At 32.7% G+C, this 21,198-nt stretch overlaps 1 protein-coding gene across 1 annotated transcript in view; it reads left to right on the top strand.

Annotated features, from left to right (window-relative positions):
- Fut9 (fucosyltransferase 9) overlaps window positions 1–11,239 on the top strand; it is a 33,088-nt gene extending 21,849 nt beyond the window's left edge. Inside the window, exon 2 of the mRNA XM_076859912.1 lies at window positions 10,152–11,239. Within this exon, the coding sequence (XP_076716027.1) occupies window positions 10,160–11,239 (1,080 nt within the window). The 5' untranslated portion in view covers window positions 10,152–10,159. The remainder of the gene's footprint in view (window positions 1–10,151) is intronic.
- Window positions 11,240–21,198: the final 9,959 nt, after the last annotated feature.

Here is a 21,198-nt window from a genome sequence, read left to right as displayed (position 1 = left end):
GGCCATCCATTTTTTAAACTGTTTTTTACTTTAGTCCACCTATGAATTTATTAATGATTTATTTATAGTACTTGGAGTTAGTATGAGATGACCCTACCAATTTCTTTCACATGTTTTTACTATGGATAAAGCATTTTACCAGAAATGGTGTGATCATGTACCCACACAAAGAAATAGAGAGTAAATACACTACCATTGATTTTCAAATACATTAACCTACAGTTTCTCAAGATGTAAGGGGAAATCTTTCACAATTCCACATCACTGCTAGAATGAGAGGGGAGGTGGGTTGAAACATAAATAGTAGCACCAACAGGGATAATGTCTCAAAGTAGCAAGTTACAGCCCTAATAGGCTGTTTCTATATTGGTTTTAGGCAAGTATTAAATTCTTTTATATAGTATACTTCTGTTTCTTTCCATTTAAATAGGATTAAACTCTTCTGTGGGAAAAAAAAAAAAAGAAAAGAAACACACACACATAACCACTTAAAAAAGAATTACTACTCCTCAAAGATGTCTACTATTCTCCTTAGTTTCACATTTCTCTCCCAAATACCTTGGTATGGGTAATGGTTTGAGAATCAAAACTCCAACCTTTTTTTTAGTTCAAGTCTTCTAATATTCTAGAGCATCTTCAAAGAATGGAAATAGTTCCTTAATGAAAAACTGAATCATTTCCATACCAAGCCTTATCAGGCAACAGTTTTTTTACTAAATATTCTCTTATTTTTTAATGCTAAAGCCTTTATATTGTCTCATTATACCCGAAACTATTAAAAATACTTGAAAAAGTTTTAATTATCATGTTTACTGCTACAATTTGCTTTATGTTATAAGTTTGTTGCTGCCTCTACTGAGTGCTATAGAAATACTACTAAGGATGTTTTTAAAATAGAGTGGTTTGATTAACAATTGGAGATCTGCTAAGTATATAACTAGATTTTAGTTATGAGGAACAGATGGAAAGATTCCTGTCAAGAGAATGTCATTTTGGCTTTAGGAGACAAACTTTGCTGACAATTTCTGTATAAATAGAGGTTACTGAGTAATTGTCCTCTTGCTGAGTAATTGACCCCAACAGCAGTGAAAAATTGAGGGAGGAGGGTGTAAAGAGTAAACCAGTAATACAAAAGACCCAGGAATTATAAAAAACTGGAAAAAAAGAAAAAAAAAACTGGAAAAAAAGCATAGTAGAAAGAAAATTGTTTTCTGCTTGCTGACCAATTCTCCCTCATTTAACTAAAATGATAAAAAAAAAGTTATGAAACTAACACATAAACACATAAAGGATAAATGTCAACTTTGAGACATGACAATGAGATAAACTAGGATATTTTGTTCATTTGCTGGTAGGAATACCTATATCTCAATTTCAAAGGCAGTTATTCCATAGAGGAATATATGTTAAATTCCCAGAGAAGATAAGTAAGTACACATTTACTCATTCAGATTTGGTTCATTTTTTGGTATATATAGTTACCTATACTGTATTTTGCACATAGTTGAGACAGTAACTTTCCCATTCATCCTTAAAACATATACAGCATATATTAAGCACCTACTATATTTTAATGGTAAAGATACAGCAGTGAAGGAAGCAAAGTCTCTCATGGAGCTGAAATTCTATTATTACTGAGATAATTACATTCTCTGGCTGAAGTCTGTGAAATTTGGGATCATAAAAAATAATCATCAGAGGCTGTGGCTGTGGCTCAGCAGTAGCACACTTGTCTGGCAGCTGTGAGGCACTGGGTTTGATTCTCAGCACCACATGTAAATTAATTTAAAATAAATAAATAAATAAAGGTCTATGAACACCTAAAATTTTTTTAAAAAGAAAAGACATGCAGATACAACATAAAAAAAAAAATAGTCATCAAGTGCCCAGACTCAGGAGTCAAATGACAGGAAATTGAAAGTGTGCTCTACCACATACTAGCTGTGTAATCTTGTGAAGTTTACTTAAAACTTTTGGGCTTCAGTTTCTTTATTATAAAATGGGAATATAATATAAATTAATAGATATACACTAGGGGTATGAGGTGGAAGGGTGGGTGAGGAAGAGAGAGAGAGAGAGATAAGTTCTCAAAAGTCCAACAGAAGTGTCATGTATCAATCTGGCTAAGAAAAAATGGCCTAAATTGAGCTCATAAATTAATAGTTCTTAATTATAGAGCAAAGGGTAGAGACCAGGGAAATCAAGACAACAAAACTTAAGGTGCCAAATGTGAATGGATTATTAATGTTTGTATTATTTGTTTAAAGACGATTGTACAACGCAAGAGAAAGCATAATCTAATGGTTAACCTAGTCATTTATATCTCTGGCACCCAATTTCCTCATCTGTAAAGAATTGATTAAAAAAAAAAAAAAACTTCTTCATAGTAGCTGTATGAGGATGAAAAAAATGATGTGTGCAACATGTTTGGCACAAGGCCCGGTTGAGAGTAAGCATTTGTTAGATGGTCGTTATTGCTGTTTGTAGTCTGATTGCATTGAATTGAAACATCATTTATTTAGATAGTTTTTTAAGGATCAAATTTTAAAATAATTTAGCATAGTGTTTGGCAAATCTGTTTTAATTTTATCATACATACAGTTTAAATGGAATGATAATTTTAAGCCATGCTATTACTTTGATGGTTGTCTTTGCATTTCAATTCAATAAGGGTTTAAGGAAACTTCCAATCAGAGCATTTCTAGAAAACATTAGACTGTCAGTCTCATAGCATAAAAACACTGCAATGGGAAGTAAATTCATGTATATTAAATGTTAATATTGAGAGAATAAAAAGATCCTTCTACTAGTTTCACAAGTTTCTATAAATCCTTTGTCTACGAAGAAATGAGAAATTGTTCAACTACTTAAATTTATGAAGAGGGATCAAATTTAACTACCTTAAATCTCCTATTGAACTGCATCTTGATACACTTTCAATACTTTTTATTGATAAATTTCTTGTATTTGTGTGTCTGTATTTGCAAGTGAAATTGACTATTCATGTATATATGTATGTATTTGCAGTGCTTACAATAGAACCAAAGGACACCCTTCCACTGAGCTACATTCATAGCCTATATATATGTATATATACTTTTTTTTTTGAGACAGTCTCTCAGGCTGACCTCCAAATTACAATACTTCTGCCTTAGTCTACTGAGTTGCTGGGATTATAAACAGGTGCCATACGTGTAGCTTAAAATTGACTTTTTAAAAAGACCTTCTCTATCTTTTTTTTTTTTTTTTTGGAGGGGGGTCACCAGGGATTGAACTCTTGACCACTGAGCCACATCCCAAGTCCAATTTTGTATTTTATTTAGATACAGGGTCTCACTGAATTGCTTAGCACCTCACTTTTGTTTGAAATCATGATCCTCCTACCTCAGCCTCCTAAATCTCTATGATTACAGGTGTGTGCCACCACAACTGGCCTTCTGTATCTTATTTTGATTACAGGATTATAATTGACTTCATGAGTTAATCTTCTTATTTTACTTTTCTATCTTCTAAAAACATTTGTTTTAAAAGTTGGGTAATATTCCCAAGTCATTGAATTGATGTCATCCTGCAGAATTTTCTGCTGTAATTTATAAATCCCACATCTTTAGGTATCATTTCTTTTTTTTTTTTTAAGAGAGAGAGAGGTAGAGAGAGAGAGAGAATTTTAATATTTATTTTTTAGTTATCAGCGGGCACAACATCTTTGTTTGTATGTGATGCTGTATGTGGTGCTGAGGATCGAACCCGGGCCGCACGCATGCCAGGGGAGCGCACTACCGCTTGAGCCACATCCCCAGCCCTAGGTATCATTTCTTTAATGGAAATTTTTGGTTTTCTCTTGTAGCAATGCTGGTATTTTTCCACTGATGCAAAATTACAACTATTTATTTAATCAGGTCTTTCAAACTTATTAACATAAAATTATTCAAGATAGTCTTTTCTTATTTTAGTTTGTTAAATTAGTGATTTGGCCTTTTAATATTTAAATTGAATGTCCTTTTTCTTTCTTTATTATCTGTACCTGAAGTTTGTATTGGTATTTTCAAAGTTTGTGACATCACTAATTACCTCAAATCTTTATCCTCAACTTCAATGGTTTCTTTCCTTATCTCAATGTTTCCTTCTTATTTCTTTAGCTTTTACCATTGTTCTTTAGTCTAGCTCTTTGAGTTAACCAATTAATTAATTTCCTCAAAACTGTATAAACTTATAAATTTTATTACAGATACTGTTTTAACAATATTTCATGAAGTTCAACATGCAGTAATTGCAATGCCACTTTGATCTAAATAAGATTTCTTTGATAAGTCTTTCCTGATTTTCTCTGTATTTAAAGGGTTAAGTACTAATTCCTGAACATATTTAAAACATATCTTTTTTTTTTTTCTTTTCTCTTACTGACTGCAGGACTGAAGCTAACTTTGACAGTAAGCTAGTCTTTTCATTCCAATATTTCAGTTCTAGCTGTACTCTAGAATGTAATGTCCAGAATCTTTGGACTCACAAAACCAAGTTTTACTACTTGGAGAATATCAAAAGCTTTAAGAAAAGTGACATGGCAAATATATATATATATATATATATATGATTTTCAAAATGTCTATGCTAGTTGTGATCAATATTTTTAGGTACTTTAATGAATTTGAAATTGACGGACTATATTGTTTTGTTAAGGAGAATAATATGATTTTCAGAGGGTCAATAAGAAATCCGTTAAAATCCTTTACTGATCTCCCTTTAATTTTCATAGATTCCCCCATACCTTGCTTTTTATTTTTCTGCATAGCTTCTGTCTATGAAAGAAAACACACAACCCTTGACAGAAATTTTTGAGTTTGGCTATTTCACTTAACATAATATTCTCAAGTTTCTTCCATTTTCCTGAAAATTTCATAGTTTCATTCTTCTTTATGGCTGAATAAAAGACTCAATTATGTATATGTACCACATTTTCTCTCTCCATTTTTCTATTGATGGGTACCTAGTCTGGTTCTATCTTTTGGTTATTCTGAATTGGGCTGTTATAAAAATGGGCATGCATTTACTGCTATAATATGCTGACTTTCTTTCTTTGTAATAAATATCAAGTTGTGACTTCTGGCATAGCTACATCATACAGTAGTTCCATTCTTAGACTTTTGAGGAATCACCATAAAGATTTTTATAGTAATTGTACTAATTTACAGTAGCATCAAGAATGTAAAATTGTTCCTTTTTCTCCACATCCTTTCCAGATTTTATTATTGTCTGCACTCTTGATGGCTGTCATTCTCAACTGGAGTGAGATGAAATCTTAATGTAGTTTTGATTTGCATTTTCTTAATTGCCAAAGTTATTGAACATATATTTGTTGGCCATTTTGATTTTTTCTTTCGAGAAGTGCTTGTTTCATTCATTTGCCCATTTATTAATTGGGTTATTTAGGATTTAGTGGCAAGTTTTTTGAGTTCTTTATATACTGTAGATATTAATTCTGTCATAAGAGTAGATACCAAAGATTTTTTTCCCATTTGTAGTTTCTCTCTTCACAATCTCAATTATTCCCTTTGCTGTTCAGAATGTTTTTAATTTGATGCCATATTATTCATTAATTCTTAACATTATTTCCTGAGCTTTGGGAGTCCTATTAAGGAAGACATTGCCTATTTACGGTGGAGTATTGACCCTACATTTTCTTCCAGGAGCTATAAACTTTATGGTCTATTTTCTGGTAGTTAATCCATTTTGACTTGATTTTTTGTAGTGTAAGATATAAGTATCTAGGCTTATTCATCTACATGTGAATAACCAGTTTTCCCAGCATCATTTGTTAAAAGGGCTGTCTTTTTGCCAGTCAAGGATCAAATGACTGTATCTGAGTGGTTCTGCCTCTGTGTTTTGCTTTTTCTTTTTTCTACATAGTTTTCTTCTATTCTGTTCCATTGGACTGCATGCCAATACCATGCGAATTTGATTACTATAGCTCCATAGAAAAAGTGAAGCCAGGTATTACAATGGTTCCCTCATTGCCTTTTTGGCTGAGGATCATTTTTTATGCCCCTTCAAGTGAATTTTAGAACTTTTTTTTTCCCTAGTTCTGTGAAGAATGTCATTGGTAGTTTCATGGGAACTGCACTGCTTTTGGTAATGTGAACATTTTAATAATATTAATTATGCCTATTCCATGAACATTGAGTTCCTTCTATCTTCTTATGTCTAATTCAGTTTCTTTCTTTGGTGTTTTATAGCTTTCATTGTAGAGGTCTTTCTCCTCCGTGTTTAGATTTATTCCTAGATTTTTTTTACAGGCTTGTGTAAATTGCATTGTTTTCCTGATTTCATTCTCAGCAGCTTCATTATGATTATATAAGTATGCTATTGATTTGTACCTGTTACTTTGCTGAATTTGTTTATTAGCTCTAGCAAAATTCTGGTGGAGCTTTTTTGTATCTTCTAAGCATAGGATCAGATAATCTGCAAATAGTAATGATTCTAGTTCTTCCTTCCCTATTTTTGTCCCTTTTATTTCTTTTCTTGCCTAATTGTTCAGGCTAGAATTGCTAGTTATATATTGAGTCAAATCTAATTCCAGAGTTTTAAATGTGTGTTTTAAGGTTTTCCTCATTCACTATTATGTTAGTTTGGGGTTTGTTATATAAAGCCTTTATTATTTAGGTAAATTCTTTGTATCCCTACTTTATTTAGTTTGTTTTTTTTTTATCATGAGTGAGTGCTGAATTTTGTCAAAAGGTTTCTCTATATCTATTGAGATGAGTGATTTATTTTTGTCCTTAATTATATTTATGTGATGAATTACATTTATTGATTTTCTTATCCATCCTTATTACCCTGGAATAAAAACCAACTTGGTTATATTGTATAATTTTCTTAATATATTGTTGTTTATAACTTTCTAATATTTTATTGAGGATTTTTGCTTCTGAGTACATCAGGGATATTGATCTGTACTTTTCTTAATGTGTCCTATAAAGTTTTGTAGTATAGTTCCTTCGTTGTTCTTTGTTGATGCTCAGTGTAGTTTGACAGTGTGTATTGTGTCAAAGATTGAGATCCAACTTTCCCTGTAGGTCTCACAAAAGTGGAGTACTTCTTGTTGATCTGGCAATTGTGTTGTATACAGCAGAGTATGTTTGGTATAATTTTTATGATTGCTTTTTGTCACTTAAGTATATTTTAAAGAGTCATATGAGAACTCTAGATTAAGGTCCCTTGTAGATGTGGTAACCATGGTCTTTTCTAAACTCTGCTTTTGTTGTTGGAGTGGATGCCCATGAGTAGGACTTGAGGGTCCCCTAACTATTTCTACTTGGGGCCTGGACATTGATTAGGGGTTACTGCCCCTTTAATATCATTAGTGTCACTAAAGTGTGAACATGACTAGTTTGTGTATGAGCAAGGTGACTGTCCCTTTCTGGGTTTTGGAGTAACTCAGCATCAGAATCTGTACCCGGTGATTCGCAGTGTCTCAGTTAATTCCCAGCACTTCACATAAAAAGGGAAAGCAAACAACAGCAAGAAGAGTAATGAATAACATTCAGCATTAAAGTAAACACCTGGTGCCTGCTACAACATCTACAAGACTAATTATCTCAAAAACAAAAATGGTGGGGTCAAAAATTACAAACAGCAACAACAATAAATAGTCATGAACTGGATAGAAGTAAATAACAGGTGTCAACTTTGTCATCCACTGTAATAATAATTACAATAACATCAATAGTGGGGCAGCAATTATGTTTGATTAAATAGTTTTAAAAGATGGCAAAAAAACACAGTTTGTTAAAAAAAATGTGACTAGAAGAAAAAAGAAATTTAGAATATTCAAAATGTGAACAGAAATAAAGCAGAAGAGATGTAGTCAGTGATAGCTATATAGAGTGAGAAAAAAAAACAAAATAGAGAAAGAACAAACAATAGAATCTGGCTGTTGGAGGAAAAAAGGGGAAGAAAGGGAAACAAGTAAACAAACAAAAAAACCTAACCTTCAAAAGACAAAACAAAGAAAAACAATACATATTTAAAACATGATGAATAAGAAAAAAGGAAACAAGTATATTCATGTATGTATAGCTGTGAACCAACAGCACAGCAAGAATACAAAGAAGAGGAAGCAGGAAATGGAGGAGGAGGAGGAAAAGAAATTCTTAATCAGAAATGAAAGAATTGTGTTTTCTGAGGTGGTCCAAGCTGTCAACAAGGATGGATGCTCACTGCCTATATAAGACTGTCCTTTCTGTTTCTTCTTGGGCTGTATATTCTAGAGAGAGCAAAAGGTAGGGGTTGTTGAATCCTTCTTTTTGTGTTGCCCACCAAGCTGCCAGTTGGAATGATCTGCAACCACAGTAAGGTAGGAGGAAATGGGTAATAATGTCAATTGAAATTTTGTCCAGACAGAACAGATCTGTGTGCTTTCAGAATTTGACTGCTATATAGTTCTAAATGGGAAGGTCTAGTATCTGGGCTTAGCTCTAATCAGGCCTTAGGAGTTTCATTGGGTGGTGTCTGCTCTGAAGAGATTAGATTACCACATCCCTAAAGCCAAGTAAATACCCATTTATAGGGCATTTCAATACCTGGTTCTCAGGGGCCTCTCAGGAAGTTACTAGTAGAGCAGGAGAGACAACCCTGCAGGGTTCTCACATACTCCACCTGCTACCTGTGTGGCCCTTTCCAGGCTCAATCCTACGTGTAATCACACTCACCTGTTGACTTCCTGACCCTCATCAACTGATTGTGTGAGCCACCAGACTCAAAGGGAAAGCAAGTTTCACTCCCTTCTGTATCTCTGATTTGAATTCCTGGGGTACAATTTTCTCTGTGTCTATTTTAATCCACTATATACACCCTCGGTCACCAATGGGCATTTGTTGGGACAGTATGACAATATTTGCTAAGATGCCATGGGCTCCTGCATCAGCAAAAGCCACAATGTGGCCTATTCAAAATGGCTACCAGCCTCCACTTCATTGGCCAGTTGAGAAACACAGAGCATTTTTCAGATGTTCAAGACTAGCTCATTGTGCAACATTTGGTTCAGTTAAGTTCAGTTTGCTTTTCTGTTCTATAGTTGTTTTTCTGTCAAATTTGTGCATTGTGTTTCTCTCTCCCCTCTGCACTGAAACAGTGCTGCTGCCACTGCTTCCACCAGCTTTACACTTTCTTGCCCTTTGTTCAATGCATCTGAATTTCTGGGTCTCTAAAAGTTTCTGAATTCCCTTTCATCTACCTGACTGTGGGAGTACTCTTCATGTATAAATCCTAAGCCACGGATCAACTAGAAATGCAGCCCTCCTCTAATCCACTATCTTGAATCTCCCACACAAAGAAAACCTTTTAAATACCTTGATACTACATAAAAGAAATTGCTATTCTAAAGCCAGTAGAGCATTTAGTTATTACAACCTGGTAGATTCAGGATCCTCTAAAGGATTATTAATACATATAATATTGTAAGAAAACTATATAAATAAAAACAAAAGAAGCTTTTCTAAGATAAAAATAATGCAGGTATTGCAAGGTTAAAAAATAAGATGTCAAGTCACGAGTTGCCAGGTAAAATCACATTACTGTTCTAATACATTTGTAAACAGCAAAGATAAACTTGCATAGGCAAAAATAGTCACCATCATCATCATCATATTTTTTCTTTTTAAAAGTTCAGTTTTCTATTGAATTTCATCTGAACTAAAAAGTTATAGTCTAAATATGCTAGCAAATAGGTGACTATATCAAATTACAAATGTTCACAAATATGATGGAGTATCAACATATTAAAAATTCTTGTCAGGGCTTTAGTGAGGACAGTCTATATTGTTCCAGTTTTCTACAAGGAAGTAAAAATAGAACTGGTATGGATGACACTAAAGAAAAATGTAACTTGGTTTGAAAATATCCAGATAAATTTAGAACAAATTCTGACTCATTATTTGTAGAGAAGAGTTTCTGGAAAACTTTTGATTAAAATCAGTTTCTTTGCTTAAGTGAAAGCTTTTTTTTTTTTTTTCTGAATGGTTTGATAACACTGAAAAGGAAAAGCAGATGATTTTGTTATTGTTTATTTTATAATGTACCATCTCTTTCTCTTTTTTCTCACTTTTATAAGTATCTCTTTTATCCTTACACTAACCCTTCCTTTCTCTGTTCCCCAGAAAAAATTATGACATCAACATCCAAAGGAATTCTCCGCCCATTTTTAATTGTCTGCATTATCTTGGGCTGCTTCATGGCATGTCTGCTTATTTACATCAAGCCCACCAACAGCTGGATTTTCAGCCCAATGGAGTCAGCCAGCTCAGTGCTAAAAATGAAAAATTTCTTCTCCACCAAAACTGATTATTTTAATGAAACTACTATTCTGGTGTGGGTGTGGCCTTTTGGGCAAACCTTTGACCTTACATCCTGCCAAGCAATGTTCAATATCCAAGGATGTCATCTCACAACAGACCGTTCACTGTACAACAAATCTCATGCAGTCCTGATACATCACCGAGACATCAGTTGGGATCTGACTAATTTACCTCAGCAGGCCAGACCGCCCTTCCAGAAATGGATTTGGATGAATTTGGAATCACCAACTCATACTCCGCAGAAGAGTGGTATTGAGCATCTGTTCAACCTAACTCTAACCTACCGCCGTGACTCAGATATCCAAGTGCCTTATGGCTTCTTGACGGTGAGCACAAACCCCTTCGTGTTTGAAGTGCCAAGCAAAGAGAAGTTGGTGTGTTGGGTTGTAAGTAACTGGAACCCTGAACATGCCAGGGTCAAGTATTACAATGAGCTAAGCAAAAGTATTGAAATCCACACCTATGGGCAAGCATTTGGAGAATATGTGAATGATAAAAATTTGATTCCTACCATCTCTACTTGTAAATTTTATCTCTCTTTTGAAAACTCAATCCACAAAGATTACATCACAGAAAAGCTCTACAATGCTTTTTTGGCTGGCTCTGTACCTGTTGTTCTGGGACCATCTAGGGAAAACTATGAGAATTATATTCCAGCAGATTCGTTCATTCATGTGGAAGATTATAACTCTCCCAGTGAGCTAGCCAAGTATCTGAAGGAAGTCGACAAAAACAATAAGTTATACCTTAGTTACTTTAACTGGAGGAAAGATTTCACTGTAAATCTTCCACGGTTTTGGGAATCACATGCATGCTTGGCTTGTGATCATGTAAAAAGGCATCAAGAATACAAGTCCGTTGGCAATTTAGAGAAATGGTTTTGGAATTAAAGTTTTTCCATCGTCTGCACATTTAGTAAAATACTTTGATGAGATATCATCCAAATTTTGAGGATACAAAGAAAAACAACAGTGTTTTCATGTCACAACTTATTTTTATCACTTTCTCTTGGGTAACATGTATATTTTGATGAAGATTTTTAAGAGCCTCAGCATTAGCTATCATTCCATTTGGTTTTAAATTATCCTGTATATACCTAATTATGTGCACTGAAAAAATAATTTATTCTTCACTATCATTTATAAACATTCTTTTTCATATTTTTGTAGTACTCTATAATATGTTTATGATTTGATTGTTCTTTTTACACTGATCATCTCTTTAATCATTTTGGGAAATTAAGATGCAATCTTAAAATATGAAAGATTTTGCTAAATATTATAATCTCTAGTTCCAAGTTGGTAAAATGTTAACAAAGAAAGAATGTACTATAATCAAATTATAACCTCTAAGACTTCAGAGTCAAACAAAGTGTGTATCTATCTATCTGATCAGTGTTTATCTGTTTGGGGCATTTGCAAAGAAAATTATTTATGCATTGAATATGAAAGATAGAAGCAGAACTATTCTATTCAGGGAGCTGTTAAATCTCTGTTTTATTTTCATTAAGTTCACATGCAAATGCAACCACCTATTCTCATGATCTTAATTTTAAATCTTCAAGAATTATTAAATATCCAATTTGTTATGATTTTCAGTGCCCAGAAAATAATCCTAATAACACTTAATAGGATCTAGGATAGTGCTCTTCCCAATCCTAATAACACTCACTTTTAAAACATAGCAAATGATTTCCTCAAATAAGAATGAAACAGATATCTATAGGTACATCATATTCATAAATGGTACTATTTATGTTTAATTTTTAATTACTTATCAATTTAAAATATTTTTTTCTGAAGCCCAAATATTTGAAATAGTTTTATTTTACTATATGGACAAATAAATAAACATAACATTTGCAAGATCTCTCCCATCACTTAAGAGAATCTAAATAAACTATCATCAATGTATGAAATATAAGTGGATAAATATAATAAAATGAGGATCTACAGGAAACACATTGTTATCAATACAGAGTAGGATCTAGATACATATTTGTTAAATGAAGAGATAATGGCATTGAAAGTCATGGGGAAATATTTGTTTCAGTGAAGTGACAGTTCTAGCCTAGTGGTACTAATTTATGGAGATGATGTCTTCTATACCATTTTAGTAATTATTCATACTTAGCACTTATGACTAGGGTCCTCAGGGCTTTATAGAACCAACATAAACCTATCATGACACTAAACTTTCGGAGAAATTTATCGCTGAACATTCATCTGCCTACAGCATTTCTCCCCTATAGTGTTAGAGAAAGGAAGAGCTAGATAGAAGCAGAAATAGTGGGTAAGAAAAGCCAGATGTTAAAGATTCTTCAAGGAAAGCATTCTGCAAAGGAATATCCAGTGATTTTATTCCATTTTATCCAAAGATCTTTGAAAGGGATTACATACTTCTGATGGTATCCACTTTGGTGTATTTGTGACTTATTTTAATCATCTTTCTGCATGTTGGTATTAGCATTCAACCCCACAATTTTATACACCACATAGAAAATAGAGATAAATTTCATTCAGTAAGAAGGACGTATGCCCAACAATCAAGACTGCCTTATGGAGAGAATGAACTCTCCCTAGTACTGAAAGGATTTGAGCAAAGGAAGTTGCTTGCATTGAACAGAGGATGGTTTCTTCCCCAGGTTCATTTCTTTAGTCACAGTGAATAGGCACTTGGTATCAGGCAGTCCCACAGCCAGCACAGAAAGATGAAAAGGGTGCTATCATTGCCTTAAAAGGAACTCACAAGCAGAGAGATAAAGGAAAGCTTCCTTTCAATTCCAGCCTGAGTCTGTTTATACACATACTACTCTCAACAGAGTTTATGTGGATCACTATTGATTTAATGAAAAATAAAATAAAATAAGACACGTTAGCAAAGTTTCCCAGTTGTTTGGTAACTTGACATGTTTCTCAGCTGAAAACTTTGTCTACGCATTTGGTTCCCTTTATATTACCTTTTTTTTCCCATGTAATATTTATTCTCTTTATTAAAAAAAGCATGTTTGTATGTATGGCTTATTAGTCAATACATCCATTTATATTTATTTTATTGATAAATAGTCAGATTCATATATTTACATTTATTTGTCATTTCTATCTATAGAGAGGAAGGATCTAAAGAAAATGCATTGCTAACACATTTAGAAAGCCCAAGATTTCTCTGAAAGCTGAAAAGCTTTCAAGGTCACTTTAACCTGCCATTGCTGAAGTGGATGTTGATTATTTCAAATACCTGAAACACATGAGTTAAGTTTCCTCTATTGCTGACTCCAAATTTGAGCTCTTTCTTGTATTGTGCCTATGATTATATGCTGATAATGTGAACTAAGCCAAGGCAATAAGTGTTTAACTGGTGCATCTTCTTACTGAAACCCCTTACCAAGTCCCAGAATAATAAGTTTTCTTGATATGAAGTGCCAAAGTTAATGAACCTTTCATTCTGGGTCCATTGATCTGTAAGATTTAGGGAAGGATCAAATTATAGCAATATTTATAAACCTATCTCTTCTTTCTATTTGTGAACTAATGTGATCCAGAGATATTATTTGTTCAAGATAGGCATGCACACACACACACACACACACACACACACACTGGGGGAGCATGTGAACACAACTAGTAAGAGTAGTTAAGATTAAAATGTAATGGCCTCTCTCTCTTAATCCCATAATTGTTCTCTTTGCATTCCCACCTTACCATAAAAGTATGTCTCAGTGCCTATAAATGTGAATGTCTATTGGCATTGCTTAGTGTCTACATGATGGTACATTCTGTGAAAGAACTTCAGCCTTTGAAGGTATGCAATAAATAAAGGGTAAAACTTGATAACATTTCTTTCTGGTTTAAATATTTTAGGAGTTGAAGTTTAGTAGATTAAAATGGGCTCTCATAGTATTTAAGTGAAATGCATCCATCAAAAGGTACCTGATTCTCAACCACTCCTTTATTAAATCCTATAGATTACAATTCTTCATAAGGATATTTCATGTAAAATATGTATTGATTTTGCCTGTGGCTGGATATAAAAACAAATAATTATGCCCAGTGATATATTATTATATTATGGATATAAAAACAGAACAGACCATTTAAAATGTTTGATTTCAAAATATCACAAAGCTATAACATCAATGGTCTGAATGTTTAATTATTAATTAAAGATCTTATTATTAAAAATATATAAAATTTATTTATTATAGGTTTTACTAATAAGAATATATGCTGAATTCTTTATATCTAACAGTACTACACTCTGTAAAAGAAAAACTATGGTAGTCACATATTTTATAACAGCCATAAATTTGACAATATGAAGTAGAAACTGAGAAAAATTATCTTAGTGGTAAACCAATATCAGCTTAAAATTGTTATGTTTACTATAATGTCCTGATAATCCTATAATGTGCAGAAATGATAGTTCAAAATATTTCATATTATCGAGGTATAATGTCATAGAATACTTAGAAAATATTTGCTGAACCTTTAAATTCTTCCCTCCAATTGGAAACTAAATAGGAAAATAATAGGAAACTTGTTTTGGATTATTTTAAATCTAAATTCCTTGATTCTTAGTGGCCTCGAAAGTGATTTTGCATTAATTAATGTTTCCCAAACAAGTTTTAGGTCTTTCCATTATGACCTCATACTTGATCATATCCTTGAGTTCCTTTTAACTCCAATCTCATTTAGGAGAACTTCTTGACAAATTATAATTAAGCTGTTTAATAAAACATTACAGAATCTAAAAGATTAGCACAATGCAGAGGAGGATCTCAACAAATACTTGTTGAATGAATAATAAATGTCATTCATGGTCATAAAAATTTTTAAATTTAGTAATAGTACCAGCTTATTGGTACTGATTGGAGATTCTGTTCTGTATTTATTTTATTGGTCATTCTTGTGCCTACATGATGATGAAAGACATGATAATTTCTTTCTTTCTTACCACATTCTAAGACTCCAAAAGAAGTAACATTGCAAGAAATATTACATAGGATTTGGAACTTGAAACATTCTACTCAAATATTAATAACATACCAACTGTTTCTAATGGAAAATGAAATGAGTATTTAAGGAGAGTATAAAGTACAAGCACTGTGAAGGGCAGATATTTATTACTCAACCACACAGGGAGAGAAATACAGTTTATTTCCTCCCTAACTCCCTGACTACATTCTGTTGTATTACAAATATCAATCAATTAAGATGATTATGTTTCTCCAGATTTCTCACATCCAAAGATTTTGTAGCATTTTATGAGTGGGTAAACTCCACTACTATCCAAATTGTACTCCTTCTCAGTTATTCATATTAAATGCATCTATATTCATAAGAACTTTATAAAAACATTTAACAGAACTTAAATGAAAGATAGTCTGCTAAATCATAAATATGAATAATGCTACTCTGGGTTATTAGTTCAACAAATTGCAATTTTGAGGAAGCCATTTAATCTCTCTGGACCTTTTTGTTTGTGTATTTCTGTCCATCATTACTACTCTAATCTAAGATCTAAATTGATTCATGAATGAATTTGAAAATGAAATTTTGATGACCACCTCAAAATAATTTTTGGACATAAAAATTCCTAAGAGATTTATTTATTGTTTCTCTGTATAAACAGTTAAAGCATGAAACTGATTATTTAAATTAATGGGTGGAAAAAACCAACAATCTTGGTTCTTTACTGGAGTGTGGAATATAGCAAGTGTTCAGTTAACTAAATGTCCTTCTTTATCTTTTTCCTCCCTGTAATTTCCTACCCATGTCTTTTGTAACTTGCTATTCACTGAAAATTTAATTCTTTGAAGAAAATCAAACATATACTGGGAATTATTTTAAAATATGCATTTGATGGCACTATTCAAATTCTTATTTTAATAATCTGAAACATTTATTGATACACAAAATTCATCCTAGGTATAATTTAAGTAAGCTAGATTTAGTTTTGCTAACTCACAATTAAAATATGTTCATGTTTTGATTTTCTTTGAAAATATTTTGATTTAAAAAGAACCTTTCTCCAGTGTTTGTTGCCTTCTGTCAGTATTACTCAAAGCATGGCTCCTAGGTCACCTAACCTAGGTCACCAGAGGTGATTACTAGCAATACAGATTTACTGATTCTTGGGCCCTACAGGTCTACATAATTGGATTCTCTTCAAATAAGTAGGAGGGAAACAAAAAAACCCACATTATTAAAAAAATACATTTCCTAAGTTATCCTGTGCCTTCTATATAGTTGCTGAACCATCTTACCTATCATAAACCAGTTGTCCTCAAACACATATGTGTTAAGAACTTCCTGGATCAGCTGCACAAGAATTATTTGAAAGATTATTTATAATACACACTTTCTGATACTCTGGATTGGAGATGGGACATGGTATGTGTATGTTAAAAATATTTCCAGTTCTGATGAGCTGGCACTTTTAAGGACTACATTCTGCCTATTAAATGAAAATTATTTTATACTTAAATGATGAGATGTTGCCTTTACTTAGTTCACCTGAATTCTTTTTAAATACATTAGAGAAGTATTTCTCCATTTCAAGATCCAGAACATTCTTATGTGTAATATTTTATGCACAAGCACGGAACTCATCAACTAATTCTGTGATCTGGGGCAGGTTATTTACAGTCTCCAGACATTCTTTCAAGTTGCAAGTGGCTGATAATAATAGTTCTTAAATCTGGATGCACAACAAAATCATCTGGAGAGTCTTTAAAATTGCTAGAGCTCAAGGACTATCTCTAGAGATCAGATCCAATTAGTTTGAGGAAGGACCTAGCAGGAAGAGTTGTAAGGAATGAATCCACAGGTAATATTGATGGTAAGGTCACCTCTGGGAGCCCCCACTCTACTCATGGGAAGTCCTTAGCCTGGAGCAATTGTTAAGAAAGGAAAGGAAACAAAAGTGTGAGTATATATATATATACTCTTTTTAGGTTTCTAACATCATGTTTTTAATTTGCAACATACAAGACTGGACTAGATAATAACTATGATTCTTTGAAGGCACTAAACTTCATGATTCTGTGATCTGCTTATCCATTGCTTAAATTTAAGAGACCGCTTTCCTGGGTTCCAAAGTCCTCAATTGACAGGTAGAAAGATAAATTGCAATTAGGGTATGACAACGAGTTAAAGCATAAAGATTTTTGATGAGCACAGATTTAGAATTGTATCAGTGTTTTGCCATTCCCTAGCTATGTGCAAGTTACTTAAATTCTCTTAGCCTCATATTTTGCATCTGTAAAGTGGAAGCAGAATACTCTTGATATGTTCTTTGTAGAACAGATAAAATTATTTTCAAATGATTAGTTAATAAGTGTTCAATTATTATTATTATTATTATTATTATTATTATTACTGATCCTTGGGATAGAACTCAGCGCCTTGTTCATACTAGGCAAACATTCTACCACTGAGCTAAACCACTAGCTATATTATCTTTTATTTTTATAAAAGATAATGTGAGAAGCCCAGAACCTTATCTTCAATTTCAGATCTAAACCCTGAAGATGTTAAGCGGGAAGCTGGTAAGAATTACTGAAAATTGAGCTAAAGGAATATCTTCAGAAAAGAAAAAGAGTGTGGAAGCATGTATTCACGTCTTCTGTAATTAATAGAAGAGTGTGAAACTGGCAGCAGAGGTGACTAGGCATTATTTGCATTATAAAACACATACACCATTTCTTAAAATAATTGAACTCAAGCAGGCCTGATTTTTCCCTTCACTGTTATTAGCAACCAGTAAATTAATAGTCAATTTAGCTTATTATCTGTTGGTATAGCTCAAGTCACAGAATGGAATAGCAAGAAAATTCTTGGCAATCATTTCTGGTAAAGAAATAGGCCTAATCTGATCTAACTTGTACCTATATGAATATACCACAGTGAATCTCACCATCAAGTACATCCATAAAACACTAATAAAAAAACCTATAAGTAAATAGCAGAAAAATCTGTAGAGTAAAGGGGAAGCATTGGGGACTGAATTAGAACAAATTACATCCCATACTTTTATAATTGTGTCAAAATGAATCCTATTGTCATTTATAACTAAAAATAAATAATAAAATATTTTTAAAAAGAAACAGGCCTTAGATATATCCAATAACTTGACTTCATTTCAGCTGTCCACAAACAGAATAAATAATGATTGTTAGAAAAGTGAGTTGAGTCTCCATCCACTTTTCCTAAAGCTAATAAAAACAAAGTAGTCACTGGGTTTAGGGCATACCTGCAATCCCAGCATCTGGAGAGACAGAGGCAGGAGGATAATTAGTTCAAGGCCAGCCTCAGCAATTTAGCAAGGCCCTAAGAAACTCAGTAAGACCCTGTCTCGAGATTAAATATTAAAAAGGGCTGGGGATTTGGCTCAGTGTTTAAACAAACCTGGGTTCAATTCCCAGTACAAAATAAAAAAGAAGAGAAAAAGAGCCAAAAGGTTTTAAACTCTAAAGGCATAAATTCCATAAACAGGATTGTATTTGCTTAGTGAGGCAGAAATAAAATAGTTCTTAGCCAGATTGTGATTAAGACTACTCTAATGGATAACTTCATAATAAATAGAATTTCAACGTAAAAAATCTCAACCTTACATGTGGACAGTTTTTAAGTTTAACTAGGCTAAAACAAAAAGGTTAAATTAAGAAAAATTTTAATTAATAAGTGAAAAAAATAATAATTTGTGTTTCTTTAAAGAACAACAGAAATGTTTATTATTTCAGTACAATATTGGAAAAGTTCAAAAATTGATTTTTTAAAAATTTTCTGCAATGAATAATTTTGACTTAATTGTGAATGTGAAGAATATTAAATTAGAGCTTTCTGGAATTTCATTGCGAAAAGACAAATGTGAGTAAATTTTATCTGAAAAAATGTTAAGAGTAATATCTACAGTGTGAAATTGTAGAAGTATATTAATTGGTTAACTTTTCTATTCATGGCTCTATTTCATTTTGATTAATGAGGGTGAAAGAGATAGAAAAGCAGACTTAGCAGAAATGGTACCCAAAGACTCAATTAACAACTCAGGACTACTCATTATATAAGAAATATGTGCCAGACGTACAACAGGACATCCCCGATCTTCGACTGGCCTCATTAGCCACCTCAGTCTCCCAGTTGAGATAATACTAAAGATGCCATCATTGTCCACCATGAGATTGCCAAAGGAGAGCTTCTCTGTGGTGGAATGCAGGACTTCAGGGACTTATAAAGAAACTACAACTCACTCAGAGTTTCTTCTTCAAGAGCCCTGAGCAAATCAAGAATATCTGATTGTGGGTATAAACTGGAAGCAGTCTACATTTTAGAAAACAAATTATTTAGAAAAAAATATGCATTATTTAAAAATAATTAAAGAACAAAAATTATTATACTTTAGACCAGGAGTTTACTTAGAAAGAAAGAAACCATATTTCAGGTTATAGATGATCTACAGTCAAATCAATGAGTGCTGTGGAAGACAGGATAGACTAAATGCAATTTTTAAAAAGACAGTAAAACACTAGTGGAAATATTGATGAATTTTTATTCTTAAATAAAAATTTAAGTCTTTAGAGCTTTTATCATGATGATAGCTTTCAAAACAGATATGTTCATTCATATGCCTTCTCTCTCTCTCTCCTTTTAAGTGTTATTTGGTAGGAGTTAGCAATAATGGAGTAATTGTGATGATATAAAAAAACGAGATTTATAAAGAGGCCCTAGGAATTAAATGGTAAAAAGTAATATTTGCTTGCAGAAATGCAACTGATCAAAATTGTTGAATAAAATTATTAATCATTTTCACTGTAATAATGTGATTTATTCTTAATCTGAAACAACATGTGAATATAGTAAAGGTTTTAAAATAGAAAAAGTTGAGTCAGCAAGTCTATATCTAGAATTAGGTTCACAAAGCTTCAGAAAGAAGAAAAGTGTCAACAAAAAAACAACAAAAAGTGTAGTAAACTAAGGATCTGAGACAAGTTCTAATTTCCATAATCTATTGTGTAATTTCTGAGCAACATATATTTCAGCAGTACACTGAGGGTAATGGATTGTCCAATAGAATCACCTGAGAACTCTTCATAAAGTTTGATTTGTTAATTGGAAATTCCAGTTTGGTTATATGGGCTGCTACATATTCTTCTAGACTTTTCCTTCCCTCTGCTCCCTTCTGTGTGGCCATGTCACTGTTCTGCAGGAGATGAGAAAGGGTAGACTGAATTTCACAGATAATTACTCACAGATCTCTGATTAAAGTGTTGCTGAGGAAGAATGCTGTAATGAAGCTTTGCAAATGAAGAATTGGGACTTTGCAGGCTTCTTCTTGAGTCCATAGCCTCAAGATCACACGTACAGATGAACATATGCTGATATCGTTTATCAGTAGTTCAAGTGTAACTTTGAATTAAAGGACTTACACTCAAGTAATGAAGGTCAAAAATGACTACGATGGAACAAAATGTGCCAATTCTATCCAATATGTGAATTGTAAGGGTCAGTAATCCATAAACAATTTGGATTGTAATCGTATGTTTCATTAATGTAACGTAATTTTGCACTATTGTATTGTCATATATATATTAAAAACTCTTAAAAAATACCCTAAAACCTAATGCCAAATGTACAGTTTATAGGTTCATGTTATTTCTGATAAGAATTTAATTGCATTATGCTAATAGTTGTTTAATGCCATTAACTTTCTGTGGGTGTATCATTGTGATGCAGATGTGATATGGTTGTTGTAAGCACATTAATTAGTCATCTGAATTTTTATAGATAAAATCATACATTGATCAGATATCACTTTTGTACTTATTTTTTTGTAGAGTATTTTTTCACAC

Source organism: Callospermophilus lateralis, chromosome 6 (assembly GCF_048772815.1).
Source record: "Callospermophilus lateralis isolate mCalLat2 chromosome 6, mCalLat2.hap1, whole genome shotgun sequence".
Taxonomy (NCBI): Eukaryota; Metazoa; Chordata; class Mammalia; order Rodentia; family Sciuridae; genus Callospermophilus; species Callospermophilus lateralis.
The sequence above is the reverse complement of the archived record's forward strand: the minus strand, read 5'-3'. Positions and strand labels throughout refer to the sequence as shown.